General features: G+C 41.6%; 1 protein-coding gene across 1 annotated transcript in view; it reads left to right on the top strand.

Annotated features, from left to right (window-relative positions):
- The window catches only part of HSD17B12 (hydroxysteroid 17-beta dehydrogenase 12), a 183,319-nt gene that overhangs the window by 55,599 nt on the left and 111,507 nt on the right, over nt 1-16,213 (top strand). Inside the window, exons 2-3 of the mRNA XM_060261265.1 lie at nt 3,832-3,878; nt 13,861-13,936. Coding sequence (XP_060117248.1) covers nt 3,832-3,878; nt 13,861-13,936 — 123 coding nt within the window. The remainder of the gene's footprint in view (nt 1-3,831; nt 3,879-13,860; nt 13,937-16,213) is intronic.

Here is a 16,213-nt window from a genome sequence, read left to right as displayed (position 1 = left end):
AACAGAGCATTTTATCCATAGTTATATCTGGACATGAGGACAATGAATTTAGGACATGCTTCAGAAGCTAGATTTTAAATGGTTGAGAATGAATCTTGAACTGTACCCATGCATTTCTTAGAACTGCTGGTTTTAATATTCTTAATGATGAATGACTTATAAATATGAGAGTATATAATCAAGTAAGTGTGCTGTAGTTACACAAGTCCTGAAATATGTGGCATTTGTCAATTTATCAGTAGGAGAAGGATTTTAAAATGTGTTTCCATTGCTTTTATTTTTTTAAACCCATATAAAGTTTTCTTTCTTTATAGAATGGGGTTTTCTAATGGAATGCTTTTTTGTCAGTCGTCTTCTCTTGCAAAGGGGGCTATATTTAGGGTTTCTTAAATGATCTATAACACTGATCTATGTGATGCTGGACACATTGCACTGCTGAGAACTTTTGTAGCTGGCTGCCTTTGGGAATTCAGTCATTTTCACTATCTGAATGCCAAAGGCTGTCATTACATTGTATCCTTATATTGTGTCATAACAGTGTGTTTGAGTTTCTTTTCATGATTCACATAGGCGAGAATATGCAAAATTTGAAGTATTGAGTGAAAAATATTTGCCTTATTGTCTGTTAAGAGAACTGTTTTACATTGCTGCTGTGTTACTAACTTGCAGGCTCTGCATGCTTATCTTCTTTGTTCTTCTTGAAATATGAGCTGGCATGTGTTATACTGCATTAACGTTTACTCCTAGGGACTTCAGTGGCTTCTAAATTTGGCATTGCTAAGCTGGTGCCCTGTTTGCTTGAATCAATTGGGGCTGCTATTTTTAGCAACAAAAGGGAATTGAAATAGCAATTTTCCTTCTATGTAATAGTTCCCAAGAGCATCACTGATGCAAGCTCTCTGTCATTCCATATACTCCTCCCTTCCCAAAAGCTCTCAGACAAAAGGCAGCTGTCACAGTTTGCGGCAGTATTAATCTTTAATCAATTGAGTGTTTTCTGCATTCAGGTGTTGGGGAGGGGGGGAATGGGTCATGAGAAGAACCTGCCTAGAATAACTAAGCACTCCGTTTAGTGGATGAGCAGCTAAAAATAGCATTTGCTTAAAGTGTTTCTATGGTTATTTTTGATATTTGATTTGGATAAGCTTGATTGGGCTGTTACTAAAAATAAGTATTCAGTGAGCTAAAAACACAAAATAAAGTATTTTTAACCAGCCCAACTAAAATACTTTTATGGGCTGCAGGTAATTTTGGAGGAAAGGATTGGTCAAATGCCAGTGTTTTATATAATCTCTATTAAATGAGAGTTATCAAGCAGGAATAGACTGTTCTTTCTAGTTCTGTTCTCTCCATAGGCTAGCATGACTTTTGTTCAGCTTTCAAAGTTGTGGAAACTTGAAGTATTTTTGTTCATACATGTTTAGACTTTCTGTTGCATATTTTTAACATTTGGATATTGTTAATTTATATTCTGCTGAAAGCTGCATTTAGTTTACGGATGTTAGTGGAATGGCATTATGAAATCTGATTTATGTTTTGCATTTCCTGACCCCTCCCTTCATCTTGTACAGATTTTGAATGGCCCCTAATTTTTACAAACTAATCCTGAATTTTTGTTCTCTGTATTGGTACTCAAGGCTTCCATGTGTGAAAATGGTTCCTTGTCTATCTAGAATAATTATGTAGTTAAAATGTTTATAGCCCTAATTGATTCCCTAGTAGTGATAGAAGCACAAGTGTTAAGTAGCAACCACCACCAGTCCTGCAGCAGTTGTGTCTGTCAAATGGGAAGTTAAGAAATGCAGTATATGCAGGGCTTTTTAAAAAGAAAAAGCCCAGCAGGAACTCATTTGCATATTAAGCTGCATCCCCTGATGTCACCATTGTTTTACACAGGGCTGTTTTTGTAGAAAAATCTCAGCAGCAATTCGTTTGCATATTAAGCCAGGCCCCCTGATACCAAGCCAGCCAGAATCGCGTTGCTGTGCATTCCTGCTCAGAAAAAGCCCTAAGCATATGAATATATTTGTGGAAAAGTGAGCCAACCAGTGTGGATTAGGGTTGCCCCCCTCCAGGTGGGGCCTAGAGATCACCCACTTTTACAACTGATCTCCAGCTGGCAGAGATCAGCTTCTCTGGAGAAAATGGCCGCTTTGAAGGGTGGACTTTATGACATTGTTTCGGATGGCATATAACATCTAATGGGAGAGGGCTGCCACCACATCTGGATCCATAGCGCTTTGATTACTAACTGCCCAGGATCTGTGCACATGAGAAAGAAAATATTATATGATCTGTCTGAAGTAACACCATTGTTATTTATCTGATTGTTTTATTGTTTTAATATTGTTTTGTTTACTGTCTATTTTCTGCTGTTAGCCGCCTCGAGTCTGTATGGAATGGGCGGGATATAAATATAACGTAAATAAATAAATAAATAAAAATATTGTACCATGCTGAGGCCCCTCCCCTCCCCAAATGCTGCCCTCTCCTGGCTCCACCCTCAAAGTCTCCGGGTGTTTTCAAACACAGACCTGGCAACTCTAGGATTATAGAAATATGAAAAGTAGTTTGATGTAGACTGGTAATCTGTCAGCATTTAGCGAAGGAAAAGATTGTGGCTTTTTAGTCACTTAAAAATGTTATGTCTTTGTATTCTGAATTAATTAATTAATTAATACCTCTGGTTAATAATAATGATTAGGCTGTAGTTTATCCATATGAATGCACTGAAATTGTTTTTTGGTTGAGAAATTACTACTTAGCTCTACTGGATGGGTAGATTGTAGAGTGGCGTGATCGAGTGACCTCAAGAATATAGTCCTTAAAATAAGGCAGCACACATCCATAGAGTAAAACATAGTGGTGGAGGATGTATTTCTGGATGCTCGTGTGAATAATGAGTTACCACAATTTACCACATAGATTCTTCAAACTCTAAATAAATTAAATCTTTTTGGACTAATGCATCCCAGTATTAGACTGCACATTTTCCTTATTTGATGCATTGTCCCCAGTTATCCACAAACTGTAGCATATTTTTTCTGCTCACAAACTGCAGGCTGATTCCACCCATCCTCATTCAAATCTTCTGTAGTACACAGGTTGATTAGAAACCAACACTTGAATGCTGCTGGTTAGTTTTTTGAAGCTATCATTAGATGGAGACTGTTGGGAAGATTGTAGAAATTGCCTGTGTCACCATTTACTTTGCCCACATTCATTGAGTAGAAGAAAAGGTTAGTGTAGGATGGATACAAGCATTTCTGGAACAGCTTGTCCTTTCTGAAGTGGTGTTAATGGCTTTCTGTTTGATCCCCTGAAGCTTAAGGATGTGTTAGATTCCTGTTTTATCGCTTAGCAAAACCTTACAGGTTCTTTTGAGACTATTTGAATGGTGACTTGTAACAGTATCACCTGTAACACTGCTTTGCAGTGACTTGTAACACTGCTTTGCAATGATTACTTCCAATTTTGGTGCTTCGAAAGTACTAATTTAATTACACAGGTTTTGAAGTCTGAATGAAAGGTTACTGTGTTTTTCAAAAGCAGGAATGCTGAGCCAGTGTAATGCTTGCGTTGGGGTGAAAATTAGAAGTGGCCATACACCATGTTGTAAGGGTGGTATGTTTCAGTCAGCTGTTATGCTTCCACAGTGTCTTAGAACATACAGGTGATGATTGACACATCCTATCCAGACACTTTTAATAAATGTCAAAGAGTGTGAGTACAGCAGCAATCCTATTTACTACATATAGTTGCTGTGTTGTGACTTATAGAATCTAAAACAAACTGACATTTGTGTTTTTTGTTTCTTTTCTCATTTTGTAGTTATAACGGGAGCTACTGATGGAATTGGAAAGGCTTATACAGAAGAGGTAAAATTTTTGGTTTTTCAGTGGTTTCTTTTCTTACTGCATATATATCTGGTTACAGCAATGACTAGTTTGCAAATGTGAAAAATAGTGCATAGTAAGCTATGATTAAAAAATAAATCAATTTTGTGTGATAGTTCAGCTTGAAATGCAACCACATGTATTAAGGATTACATGGAGTGCACTATGTGTATTCTTAACTGGTTTAAAGAATTTGAATGAGGGAAAGATGGATTTGAATTGTCCCAATTTCAATTGATTTGCTTAAAAAAGTAAATTTTGATAGTTCTGCTAAGGCATCAGTTCAAAATGGTTGTGTGTATTAACCTTTAATTTTTGCCCCCAGGGATGTGTGCTGAATTACCTTCCCTTTGTTGATTTATTTGGAAGTGGAGGTCATTCTTTCTCCTTACTGCAGCACTAAGCATTCCCCTTTTTTGTTTGTCTTAATTCATCATTGTTCTTCTAGGGCAGGGGTAGAGATGTAAAATTTCCGGAAATTTTGAAGTTTCCCATTTTTTTCAAGGGGAAATGAAAGTTTTCGGGAAAATTGAAAAAAAAAATGCTACATTAGTACTTTTTTCTTTTCCAGATTAAAAGTCATTCTGTTACTTTAGGAACAAAAAATACGACTATGGACAATTTTACTTGGCATGAAATTATCACAACTAGCATATTAAAAATATAGTGTATCCAAATAATTATTACAAACAGAATTTACTTTTAAAATATTTGTAATTGTAACAAATGGAGCAACAATCTCCTGACCTGTTTACTGGTTTGTGGAACAGACAAAAAAACCTCCACAAAACAATTTTTTAAAATCCAAAAGTAACAATTATTCATATTTCCTCTCCACAGCATTAAATAAAAATAAAAAAATCATTCTCATAAAAAGACTTAAGGGGGGGAGTGTATAGAAGGGAGTGTATGACTAAGTTTCAATGAATGACCATGACCTAGGACTTGCTTGTCCTCAGTGCACAGAAATTAGAATAATCTGATACCATACATATTTTTAAAAAATGATTTGGAAAATATTTGAACACCTTCTCTTAAAATATTTTATTCATCATGTTAAAATAAAACATTCCATAATCAATTTCTTTTCTTTCAATTTTTTGGAAAAAAACAAAAAAGGCTTCAGGAAAAAAAAAAAAACATTTCCCCCCCAAATGTTTTTATTTTTTCCCGGGTCTTTACATCTCTAGGCAGCGGTGTTAAACTCATTTGTTATGAGGGCCAGATCTGACATAAATGAGACCTTGTCGGGTTGGGCCATGTGTGAACCTATTTAAGATGAGGCAGCAGAGATATATTCTTTAGAAAGGACACAGAGAAACACAATTAAATATATATATTTTTAAAAAAATAAAGCATACTTAAAACATTTTGGTCTTAAAGATGCTTTATTTGTATTTCTCCCACTGGATCCAGGGAACTGGGCAAAGGAAGCCTCAGCCAGTAGAAGGAAGAGAGGCTTGGCTTAGTAACTCTGCTGCATGATTGAGAGAGCCTGGCAAAGCATGCTCTTCCTCCCCCCCCCCCTTCCTCCCCAAGGGTGAAGCCTCAGCCAATGGAAAGTAGAGGTTTTGCTCTGTCGCTCCTGTGTAATTGAGCAAGCCTTGCAAAGCAAGCTGTTATGCAGAAGGAAGCAAGAAAGAGGGAGAAGGAAGCAGATGTCAGCCAGTTGCTCAGGGGCCTGATAGGAGCCCTCCAGAGGGGGGTGATTTGGCCCCCGGGCTGCATGTTTGACACCCCTGTTCTAGGGACTGCATATGAGCAGGCCCGCCATCTGAGAAGTTTTATAGCTAAAGGCCTTTGGAGGGCACTGTGCATCAGAGCCAAAGACATCTTCCTGCAGTGTGCAGCAGTGCCCTCTCATCCTCAGTTCCTCTTTTGCTGCCAAAGGAGAAGGTTGTTCTTTTGTACCTTCCAGACTACTTTTGTGTTGGTGAGGAATTATTACCAGTTCTTTGGGATTGTTTCTTTGTGAGCTTCAAGATGGCTCAAGAAGCCCTTTTCAGGAAATGCCCCCATTGTGGGACCAAGATGACCCAGATAGATGAACATGACTTGTGTCTGTTCTGCTTGGGTAAAGATTACAATATCCCCACATGTAAGACCTGCCAGCACTTCACTTCCCAAGGCTTGAGGAGATAGTGTCTAATTTGAAGGCAGGATTGTGGGAGAAAGCTCTGAAAGTTTTGGAACCCTCATCCAAGCTAGGTCTGGAAAAATTGTCTGTTGCAGCATCCACAGAATAGATATGGTTGACTCTGTCTCCTGGATCTATTTCACAATGGATTCAATCGAGGGCTTCCTCTGAGGCACCAGCTAAAAGGGTGAAGAACAAACCCAAGGACAAGGGGAAATGCAAATCTGCTTTTCAACAGCAGGCCCCTCTCCACACTCCTGAGCCTACCTCAGTTCTCCAGAAAAAAACCAGAATTCCATCTCCCTGTCCAAGATATCCTCCAGTATGCATCTCCAGTGGGAAGGTGGAACCCAGATCTACCTGTGAGTCAAGAGCTGCATGGTTCTCACATTAAAATATATTTGAAGGTTAAAAACACTCCTGGCTGAAACAGAATTTCAGTATGCTGTTAGCACAGGCTGCTACCATTGTACGCTGGTATCTGTTAATGATACATTGGGTTCTTCAGGCTGCTGTTAAGATTTCTTTCTTGCTGGTAATTTAATGTCATTGAAAAGAGATAGATCCCACCACTCTTGTAAGACAAGGGAAATATCTCATAAATATCTGGGCACTGACATTTGCCTACCTGGAATATTTGACCCTTGAAAATGTGAGCAGACAATTGGGTTACGTTGTCAGGTAAAATTGGGAAATAGACACAATGCTTGCTTACACATGGTGCTTTGGACTCAGTGTTTCAGTTGGGTAGCCAAGGCAAGCAACATCTAATCTCTTCTTAAATAAATCCAGGCATTTATTCAAAAATGTACACTCCTAATATCTATTTAAATAAACACAGGCATTTATTCACAAGTGGTACTATCATTTAAATGGTCAGTGTTTGAAGAGATTTAAAAATTGCTGAGTATCCACACTGAATGTCATAATCATTATGGGTGAAATATAACTTTGTAAGGATGATCCAGTGCACATATATTTTCTATTCTCCCTTAATGATGTACAGAATTTTTCATAGTTATTAAACTGTGTTGATTTCATTCCTACTTGTTCTTTGTAGTCACACTTCAGCCTCACATATTCTATATTTGCATTCCATACTGGCACAGGGGCAGTGCACTGCAGTCCCCTATGCTGAAGCAAGGGACTGCATCTGCTCTGAGGGACAAGTTCCTTCCCATACACTTTTCTTCTGACTACCTTGCTGTTAGTAGCTTTGTGTTTATTCTCAAAAGAAAAAAAAATTCCATGCTTTTTTTCCTTTTGGGGGAGGGGGTCAGGCTTCTCTCAAACTTGGTTATAAAAAGAGATAAAAGTGTAATTCTGTTATTTGGAACAGTAGACAGAGGAGGGATGGAAACTTGTAGATGTTGGACAAAGTGATATTCAACTGGTTCCGTTTCAGTCTAATTCAGGCATGCATGCCTAGGTGTCAGTAACACCTGTGGAGACCAACTTAGAGTGGTGCTACAGTTTCTCTCTGAGAACACGAAAAACCTTTCAGGTTCAAGCCTTTAAGTCAACCAAGCAGCAAATCAACATGGTTCAGCATGAAGACAGTCCATCCAACTCGGAAGCCACAGATATATGCCACCATGCATGGCTACATCCCATCTCATGTGCATAGAAGACCCACCTTTTGATGGCATGGACTTTATCCAGATTCCCCAGACAATGTTCCTGGTTACAATTCTCTTTCTGTTGCATCTTTCTGCATCTTGGAGGAGGTGTCAGCCATCTGGTAAAGGCCTGTTTCATTGTCACAAGCCATATGAAAAGGTGAGCAGAGCAATCCTCTGCTGCACCTGCACTGTGGTGGCTGACTGCAGCGTAACTGTGGTGCTGCTAGTCCATTCCCTATAGGAATAAGTTATGAGGCAGCCAGTAGACAAATTTGTATGGTTGGTGGTGTTTTCTGAGTGTAATTGGAGTAGATTCCATAGCAAGTGTGCATATGTGGTCAGTGGAGATGGTGCGCAAAGATAGTGGCACTGTGATGGACATGGCAGCCAAAACTAATCAGGGGACATGTGGCAAAGAAGTGGAGTCCAGAGCGTGTCACAGGCAGGGGTGGAGAGGGACTGAGCCACAACAGTTTTGCTCATTGTTAGCGGCACCCCACCCCCTTAAAGAGGCCAACTCTCATCAGCAGTCCTGGGCACCTAATAGTGGGGAAAGGGGTTGAGCCATTGACTCCAGGGACCGCTATGATCTGCTGCCCCCTCAGTAATTCCTTTCTAGATGTCTTCCCCTTGCGTAACAGAAGCCACCCTTCCAAGCCGACACACAATTATTAACTTCATTCATTCACTCTTATTAATTGCCCTCCTTTGTCCCCTATGAGGACCCCAAGTGGCTTACATCATTCTTCTCTCCTCCTTTGGTCACCCAACTAGCTTCCATGGCACAAGTGAATCTGTGAGACTAGGAACTCCTAGATCCTAGTCTCACACTCTAACCGCTGTACCAAACTGTCATATTCACTCAGACCACCCTCTAGCCCAGGGGTGGCCAACGGTAGCTCTCCAGATGTTTTTTGCCTATAACTCCCATCAGCCCCAGCCAGCATGGCCAATGGCTGGGGCTGATGGGAGTTGTAGGCAAAAACATCTGGAGAGCTACCGTTGGTCACCCCTGCTCTAGCCCAAATACCTTTCACACAGCAGCCTGTGAGATGAAGAGGGGAACCTGGTGTTTGGGCTGCCTTGGAGATGCTGGGTAGATGTTTGCAGAAGAAGAAGAAGATATTGGATTTATATCCCGCCCTCCACTCCGAAGAGTCTCAGAGCGGCTCACAATCTCCTTTACCTTCCTCCCCCACAACAGGCACCCTGTGAGGTGGGTGGGGCTGGAGAGGGCTCTCACAGCAGCTGCCCTTTCAAGGACAACCTCTGCCAGAGCTATGGCTGACCCAAGGCCATTCCAGCAGGTGCAAGTGGAGAAGTGGGGAATCAAACCCCGTTCTCTCAGATAAGAGTCTGCACACTTAACCACTACACCAAACTGGCTCTCCTTGGTAGATGACTATGGCAAGTGACACCTTTACGACCATCCACAGGCACCCAAGGCAACCTAAGAGCCCTCCCTCTCAGACATGTCATTGGGCAGCCCACAAGGGGAGTCACAGATGGCATGGGAACAGAGTGAGGCAGGAAGGGGCATGGAACTCTTGTCATCCAGTCAGAACCAAACAGACAGAGACCAGACTTCACTGAACTGCAAATTATGACAAGTTCTGAAGTCTCCACTTACTACCTCCGTGGAGCCATGGGGAGGAGGACTGAAGATCCACTGGCACGGCATATGTCTAAGTGGCACAAGGCAAAGATGTAATATATGTTTCATGTGGTATCCTCTTTATCCAAGTCAGGCATATATAGCCAAAATGGTGTACCTTCCTATTTTGGTCCAGGAAATTAATTTCCAAAAGCGAATATGGAGTTGCTGTAACAATTAGTATGTCACATATGTACCTTGGTTATATGTGGCTTCAGTCTGCATCCCTGTTTTCTGTCATCTACTTAGTGTTGCTGACCCTTGTTTCCCGCACCCAAGAAGGCACAGATTATGGCGTTTTGAGCTTGAATTGTCCAGCGTACTTTCTTCCTGGCAGGCTGCAAGGTGACATACAGAAGAAATAGCTCTGCAGTCTGATTTGGATGAAACATAGCATGAAGCAGGAGAGAAGATGTGCACCTCCTTTATTGCTCTCTCCTCTTAATCTTTCATGTGAGGCAGACTGCAGAGCAAATGTCCCTACAGCATACACTTGGATGGATTCTGAGTGAGATGCAGGAGAAAAGAAGCCACATTGTGTCTCTTGCTGTCCACCCAGGATCCATTGTTGCAGGGAATGCTGTAGAGACATTTGCTCTCCAGCTGATCTTGCATGTAAGATCATGGGTGCAGAGCAGGCACTTGCCTTCTCTGCTGCTATCCACCTTCTTTTACAGTACTTCCCACTGACTCGATGTCCCAAATGGCTGTTTGCCTTATTTGGGCAGTTAACATGCACTGAGCGATAGCAAGAATGGCACTCCCTCTTCTTGCTGCCTGTGCTGTACCCAAGCAGCAGTAGCAGTAGGTCTTACTCTTTCTCCTCTTCCCCTTCCCTTCCATGATGTTGCTACTGGGAGTTAAAGCAGGCTACAGATAGAAGCTTTTTTTATATGCAAAAGCTTCACTATGTTCCACAAAGACAAAAGTATACTAAGTTGGACCTCATTTGCCCCTGTCCCCAAGTTGTTCAGACAAGATAGGCTGTGAGGCTTTTGCGAAATTTTTTGCAGACAAAGTCCAATCACTCCGCCACGATTGCCCTGCCATGTTGGATACAGTATGTAGACTTGAGGCTACGTACCTGTCTTCTGGTTTGACCCTGGATCGTTTCGACCCTTTCAGCTTGGAGGAAGTTGACAGAATCCTCTCTGCTGCTCGCCCAACAACTTGTGATTTGGACCCAGGCCCCTCCTGGTTAATTAAAGCTTGCCAGGAGGAGCTAAGATGTCCTATACGGGACATCATAAATAGATCTCTTTCGGAGGGTCTTTTTCCAACCCCTCTGAAGGAGGCAGTGGTCCGCCCCCTCCTGAAAATCTGGCCGAATTGGTGCATTACCGGCCGGTCTCAAATTTGCCCTTTTTGGGCAAAGTTATAGAGAGCTGCGGCTTTGCAGTTACAGACTTTTCTGGATGACGCTTCCACCTTAGATCCTTTTCAGTCCAGCTTCTGCCCGGGCCACGGGATGGAGACAGTGCTGGTCGCCCTCATGGATGATCTCCAGCGACATCTGGATCGAGGCGGTGTGGTGGTATTGCTGCTTCTAGACCTATCGGCGGCGTTCGATATGGTCGATCACCGGCTGCTAACCCACCGCCTCAGGGATTCAGGGGTTAGCCTTACAGTGGCTTTCCTCTTTCCTTGAAGTTCGGGGACAAAGGGTGGCGATTGGGGGAGAGCTGTCCCAGAGGCACCCACTAAATTGTGGCGTGCCCCAGGGGGCGGTTCTCTCTCCGATGTTATTTAACATCTACATGCGCCCCCTTGCCCAGATTGCCCGGGGATATGAGCTGGGTTGTCACCAGTATGCCGATGACACCCAGCTCTATCTATTAATGGGCGGCCGAGTTGCCGACATCCCTGTAAATCTGGACCAGGCATTGCAAGCCGTGGCTGATTGGATTAAGCTGAGTGGGCTGAAATTGAATCCAGCGAAGACAGAGGTCCTTTGTCTAGGTTGCGGTGGCCCAGAAGGAGGGATCTCCCTTCCAGCTTTTGATGGGGCGCCATTGGTACCAGTGCGTGAGGTCAGAAGCTTGGGAGTGCTACTGGAGTTTTCCCTGACAGTGGAGGCCCAGATAGCTGCCACTGCCAAATCCGCCTTTTTCCATCTTAGACGGGCGAGGCAGTTGGCCCCCTTCTTGGAATGAAGCGACCTGGCAACAGTGATTCATGCGACTGTCACCTCGATATTGGACTACTGTAATGCCCTCTACATGGGGCTGCCCCTGTACCGAACCCGGAAACTGCAGCTAGTGCAGAATGCAGCAGCCAGGCTGCTAGTGGGACTACCTTGGTGGGAACATGTGCGGCCTAGGCTGCGGGAACTGCACTGGCTGCCAATTGTATACTGGGTTCGTTACAAGGTGCGGGTTATTACCTTTAAAGCCCTATATGGCCGAGGACCTGCCTACCTTAGGGACTGCCTCTCTCCATATGTTCCCCAGAGAGCACTGCGCTCCAGCTCACAAAATCTTTTGGAAATCCCTGGGCCTAAGGAGGCCAAACTAAAAACAACCAGGGAGCAGGCCTTCTCTATAAAAGCGCCCCAATGGTGGAATCTGCTGCCGGAAGAGGTGCGGGCCCTACGGGATCTTAATCAGTTCCGTAGGGCCTGCAAAACCGCCCTCTTCCAACTAGCCTTTTAAGATGGAACCAGAACTAATGTTAAGCTATCTTGGACAAACAGAGATTGTAGCACCATTGTATTGTTTTTAGATTGCATTGTTTTTAGATTAATTTTAATATTAATTTATATGTTGTATTTATGCCATTGTTTACTGATTTTATTATCTGTTTATTGTTATATCATCATATTATATCATGCTTGTAAGCCGCCCTGAGCCTGCCTCGGCGGGGAGGGCGGGGTATAAATAAAAACTTATTATTATTATTATACCCTTGATGATGAGACTATTCTCATTCTATCTGGATAACATCTAATGGCTTCTATAGGAAAGGACCTGGCTCACTGGTACACTATCTGTTTCGTATGCAGAATGTGCTATGTTTGATCCCTAGCACCTGCAGTTTAAATGGAACAAGTAGTATGCGATGTGAAAGAAGACTGCTGGAAACGTTTGAAAACTGCTTCTCAGAGTAGATATACTGACCTTGATAGACCAATGGCTTGACTTGGTATTAGGTAGCTTTATGTTTTCAACAACAGTCGATTATGGTGGCCCTCAAAAGGGCAAAAAAAAAATTGCCCTGAAGATTTGAGATGGCTTCTGCTGTGTTATGTAATCAACTATCAAAATAACTGCTTCCACAAACTTTTTTGGAGCACAGTGGTGAAATCCTTAGAATTCTTCAAAGGCAGAGCTACTACCTAGGTCACTCTCTTTCTGCATCTCACATCACGCCCCTGTGCGTCAAGCACTATAGCATGCCAGTTTCAGCCAGATTTTTCTGCAGACCATCTTATCCACAGGAGACACTGGAGTCCACCTCTAGTTAAACTTATTTTTTAGTAAGTGTCTAGTTGTTAAGGAGCACCATGGAAGAACGTTGGAACTCTCTGTCTGGGGCAAGTGATACTGTGTATTCTTGGTGCTTTGGGGGGGCACAGTGGGAGGGCTTCCAGTGTCCTGGCCTCACTGGTGGACCTCCTGATGGCACCTGGGGGTTTTTTGGCCACTGTGTGACACAGAGTGTTGGACTGGATGGGCCATTGGCCTGATCCAACATGGCTTCTCTTAATGGAGATAAACTGCTTAAAGGAAAACTATATGAAGTGATTTGGACTGAAAGGGGGAGATAAAACATGAACAGTGATAAAGAACAGCTAGGTTTGAGTCCAGTAGCACCTTAGAGAGACTGGTAAGATTTTAGGGGTATAAGCTATCAAGAAGGAAAGCCCTCTGGCAAAGGGAGCTTTGGCTCTTGAGAGCTTATACCCCCAGAAATTTGTTGGTCTCTAAAGTGCTATTCGAATCTAGCTGTTTTACTGCTGACCAACATGACTGCCCTCTCAAATTATTAGAAAGAAGGCATGGACCAAAGATAGGGTGCACTGAAATTTTTGCTGTTATTCTTTATATATACACACACATTCCTGTGAATAAATATTTTAAACATGCTTTTCTTGAATCCAGTCATTTAATGTTGGAATACCTGCTGAGTAAGAAACATTTTCCATTTTTGTTAGTGAGGTTTAAGCAGAAATGGGTAAGATAACCAGGTCTCCTTTTAAAAAGGGCCCTTGCATCTGGCAGTTCCACCTCATGCAGCAAGCTGCAATAGCCTGATAGCCTGCTAAAGAGGTGTTTGAAGCAGCAATTTTTGGCCTACAGCTTTAGAACTGTATTTGGAATTGTTTCTGTGCCAGTGCAGAATTTATTGCTCAGATGAATATTTGAACATCAGTTAAGGTTAATCTACCTGTTTTTTTAACTTAAAACCATGTCTATAGCATGCTTTCCTAAATGCTAAACTATTTGAGCCAATTGTTATAATTAAATTTAATGTTTGAACAATGATGCTAGTTGATCAAGTACCACAAAGCTACAATTGAACCCTCATGGATGTCTTCCCCCCCCCTTTCAGCTAGCTAGACGAGGAATGAAAGTGGCTCTTATCAGCAGATCTCAAGAGAAACTGGATCAGGTTGCCAGTGAAATAAGTAAGTGATGTTTTTAATATTTCTAGATAAGTAAAGGAGAGTTAAAGAAGGTAGCTGAAATTAATTGCTTAAAAATGCTGAGTATTTATATTCCCTTTTAGCCACTTACACCAAGCCACAGAACTATTAAATCAATGTAATACTGAATGTGGAATAACAGGAAAACCTAATTACTGCTTGATAACTGACCACTTAGAGTCTATGAATTCTTGCCTTTCCAGATCTATAAGTGAATCTGGCCACTTGAAACATATTAAATGTCTTGTAGTCAGTAAGAATTTGATATGCTCCCATGACATGAGTTAATAATTATTTGAGTAGCTTCTTTCCTGGCAAATCTTAGATGAGGGCAGCGCAATAAATAGTGACAAATCTATGCCACAGAAATGGAAGTGCATGCATAAGCATTGCTCTTGCAAGTAATTTCTTATATTTACTATTCTAAAAACTGGGTTGGCATAGTTGAAGAATATAGGACCATAAATACCCTATAGGGGAAAGAGTAGTAATAAGCAACTCTCCAAGTTGTGTTGGCCTCTGCATTTCTTCAGAATTTTATATGAGATATTTTGAAAGCAGAGCACAACAGCTGTCTGGCCTTCATCTTCTGTATATGAGAACTGTTTCATTGTAACTGTTGTTCTTAAGTTTTTATTTCGCTAAGAATGGTGAGTACTCTCCAGGTGTCGTTCTAATGAATATTTAGTTACACCAGGTGAAACAAATCAAGATTTAATATATACTTGGAAATGGTCATACTGATGTATTTGGATGCTCATTGTGTTTGATTGTAAAGCTTTTGAAAATGAATGTCTTGATCTTTGCTAAATCTGACCATTTCTTTCTCTCTTTTTTTAGTATTTATATGTGCATGTGCACACCTGGAAGTCATGGTTACTTCTGGTGATTGACCCGTACTGAGAGCCTGGAGAACATTCAGGGGGGTGGCTGAATAAAGTCTGCCCGTGCCTCCTGACTGCTGGTATTCCAGAATTCTCCCATCCAAGTACTTGCCAGAGCTAGCCCTGCTTAGCTTCCAAAAACTGATGAGATTAGGCTTGTTTAGGCTATCCAGATCAGGGTGATCTGATAATTTCTTTTAGGCTTTGATTAGGGTATAGTATAGTGTATATATTGACAGACAGTTACATTGTATGGCCTTTTGTCTGGGCAGTCACAAAAAGAGACACTGTTGCTGCAGTGCATTGAAATAAACCAAGGCAAGTTTGAATTAGTCTGAGAAACTTTTGAAGACTGGCATTCTCTGCTCATAAGTAACAGTTGGAAAAATAGGATTATATCCAACAGTTGTTCTGTCCTGGAGTTTTTTCTCAGTGCTGTTCCCTGTCCCACTGTTAATCCCCATTTTGTGGGGTGGCAGGGCTGAACTGCAGCTCTCTTCTTCCTCTGCCAATTTCTGATAAATATGGTCCTGCTTATCCATGGTTTCATAAGTAGTATTTTATTCTAATTGTATCCTACATAACCTTTCTCTCTTTAACAGCAGCTTCCCATTCTGTGTTGTAACCACTAAATCTCTCTCCTGAAATTTAAAAATTATTTGTCAGGGCTCGTGTATGGACATGAAGCTGCCTTATATTGAACCAACTATTGATATATGGGGGTCAATATTGTCTATTCAAACTGACAGTACCTCTCAGATAGAAATTTTTCACATTACCTACTACAGATGATGGAGGTTGAAGTTGGGACCTTCTGCATATCAAATAAATGCTCTATCACTGAGCCATGGTCCCTCCTCTGTTGCTGGCAATCAAAATAATCAAATGATTTCTTGGTGCTGTGCTCTAATTACATGGATTTATGGGTTGTAACCATGTTTGGATGATTGAAAATTATATTTCTGATTGAAGATTCAACTGGGTAGATTTACTGATTGTAGTCTCTGCGAAATTAGAGTACTATTTGAAACAAAGTTTTGGGATAGTTCTTAATTCCTGTGTACAGTTGTCTTTCTTCTTGCATCAACTTCAAGCTCCTGTTCTAAGAGGGCAATCCTAAGGAGGACTACTCTGAATTCTACTATGGTCTTTTCAGTAGGGCTTACTCCCAAGAAAGTGTCCTTAGGGTTGAAGTGTAAATGTCTGCCATATTGTATTTTATCTGTTGCTTTTCATCTCTTATGCTTGTTTTCCTTCTTTGCATGAGGTCAAATGCTGCTGAATTCTTTTCCTTTATCCCACTTGCCCCCATACATCACACCTTGTGCCATACTTTTTTAAAAATGGTAGCTAGCTCCTTTCTTATAAATCTCTT

This window comes from Heteronotia binoei, chromosome 21, assembly GCF_032191835.1.
Source record: "Heteronotia binoei isolate CCM8104 ecotype False Entrance Well chromosome 21, APGP_CSIRO_Hbin_v1, whole genome shotgun sequence".
NCBI classification, from domain to species: domain Eukaryota; kingdom Metazoa; phylum Chordata; class Lepidosauria; order Squamata; family Gekkonidae; genus Heteronotia; species Heteronotia binoei.
Note: the sequence above shows the minus strand (reverse complement) of the source record. Positions and strands in the feature narration are given on the sequence as shown.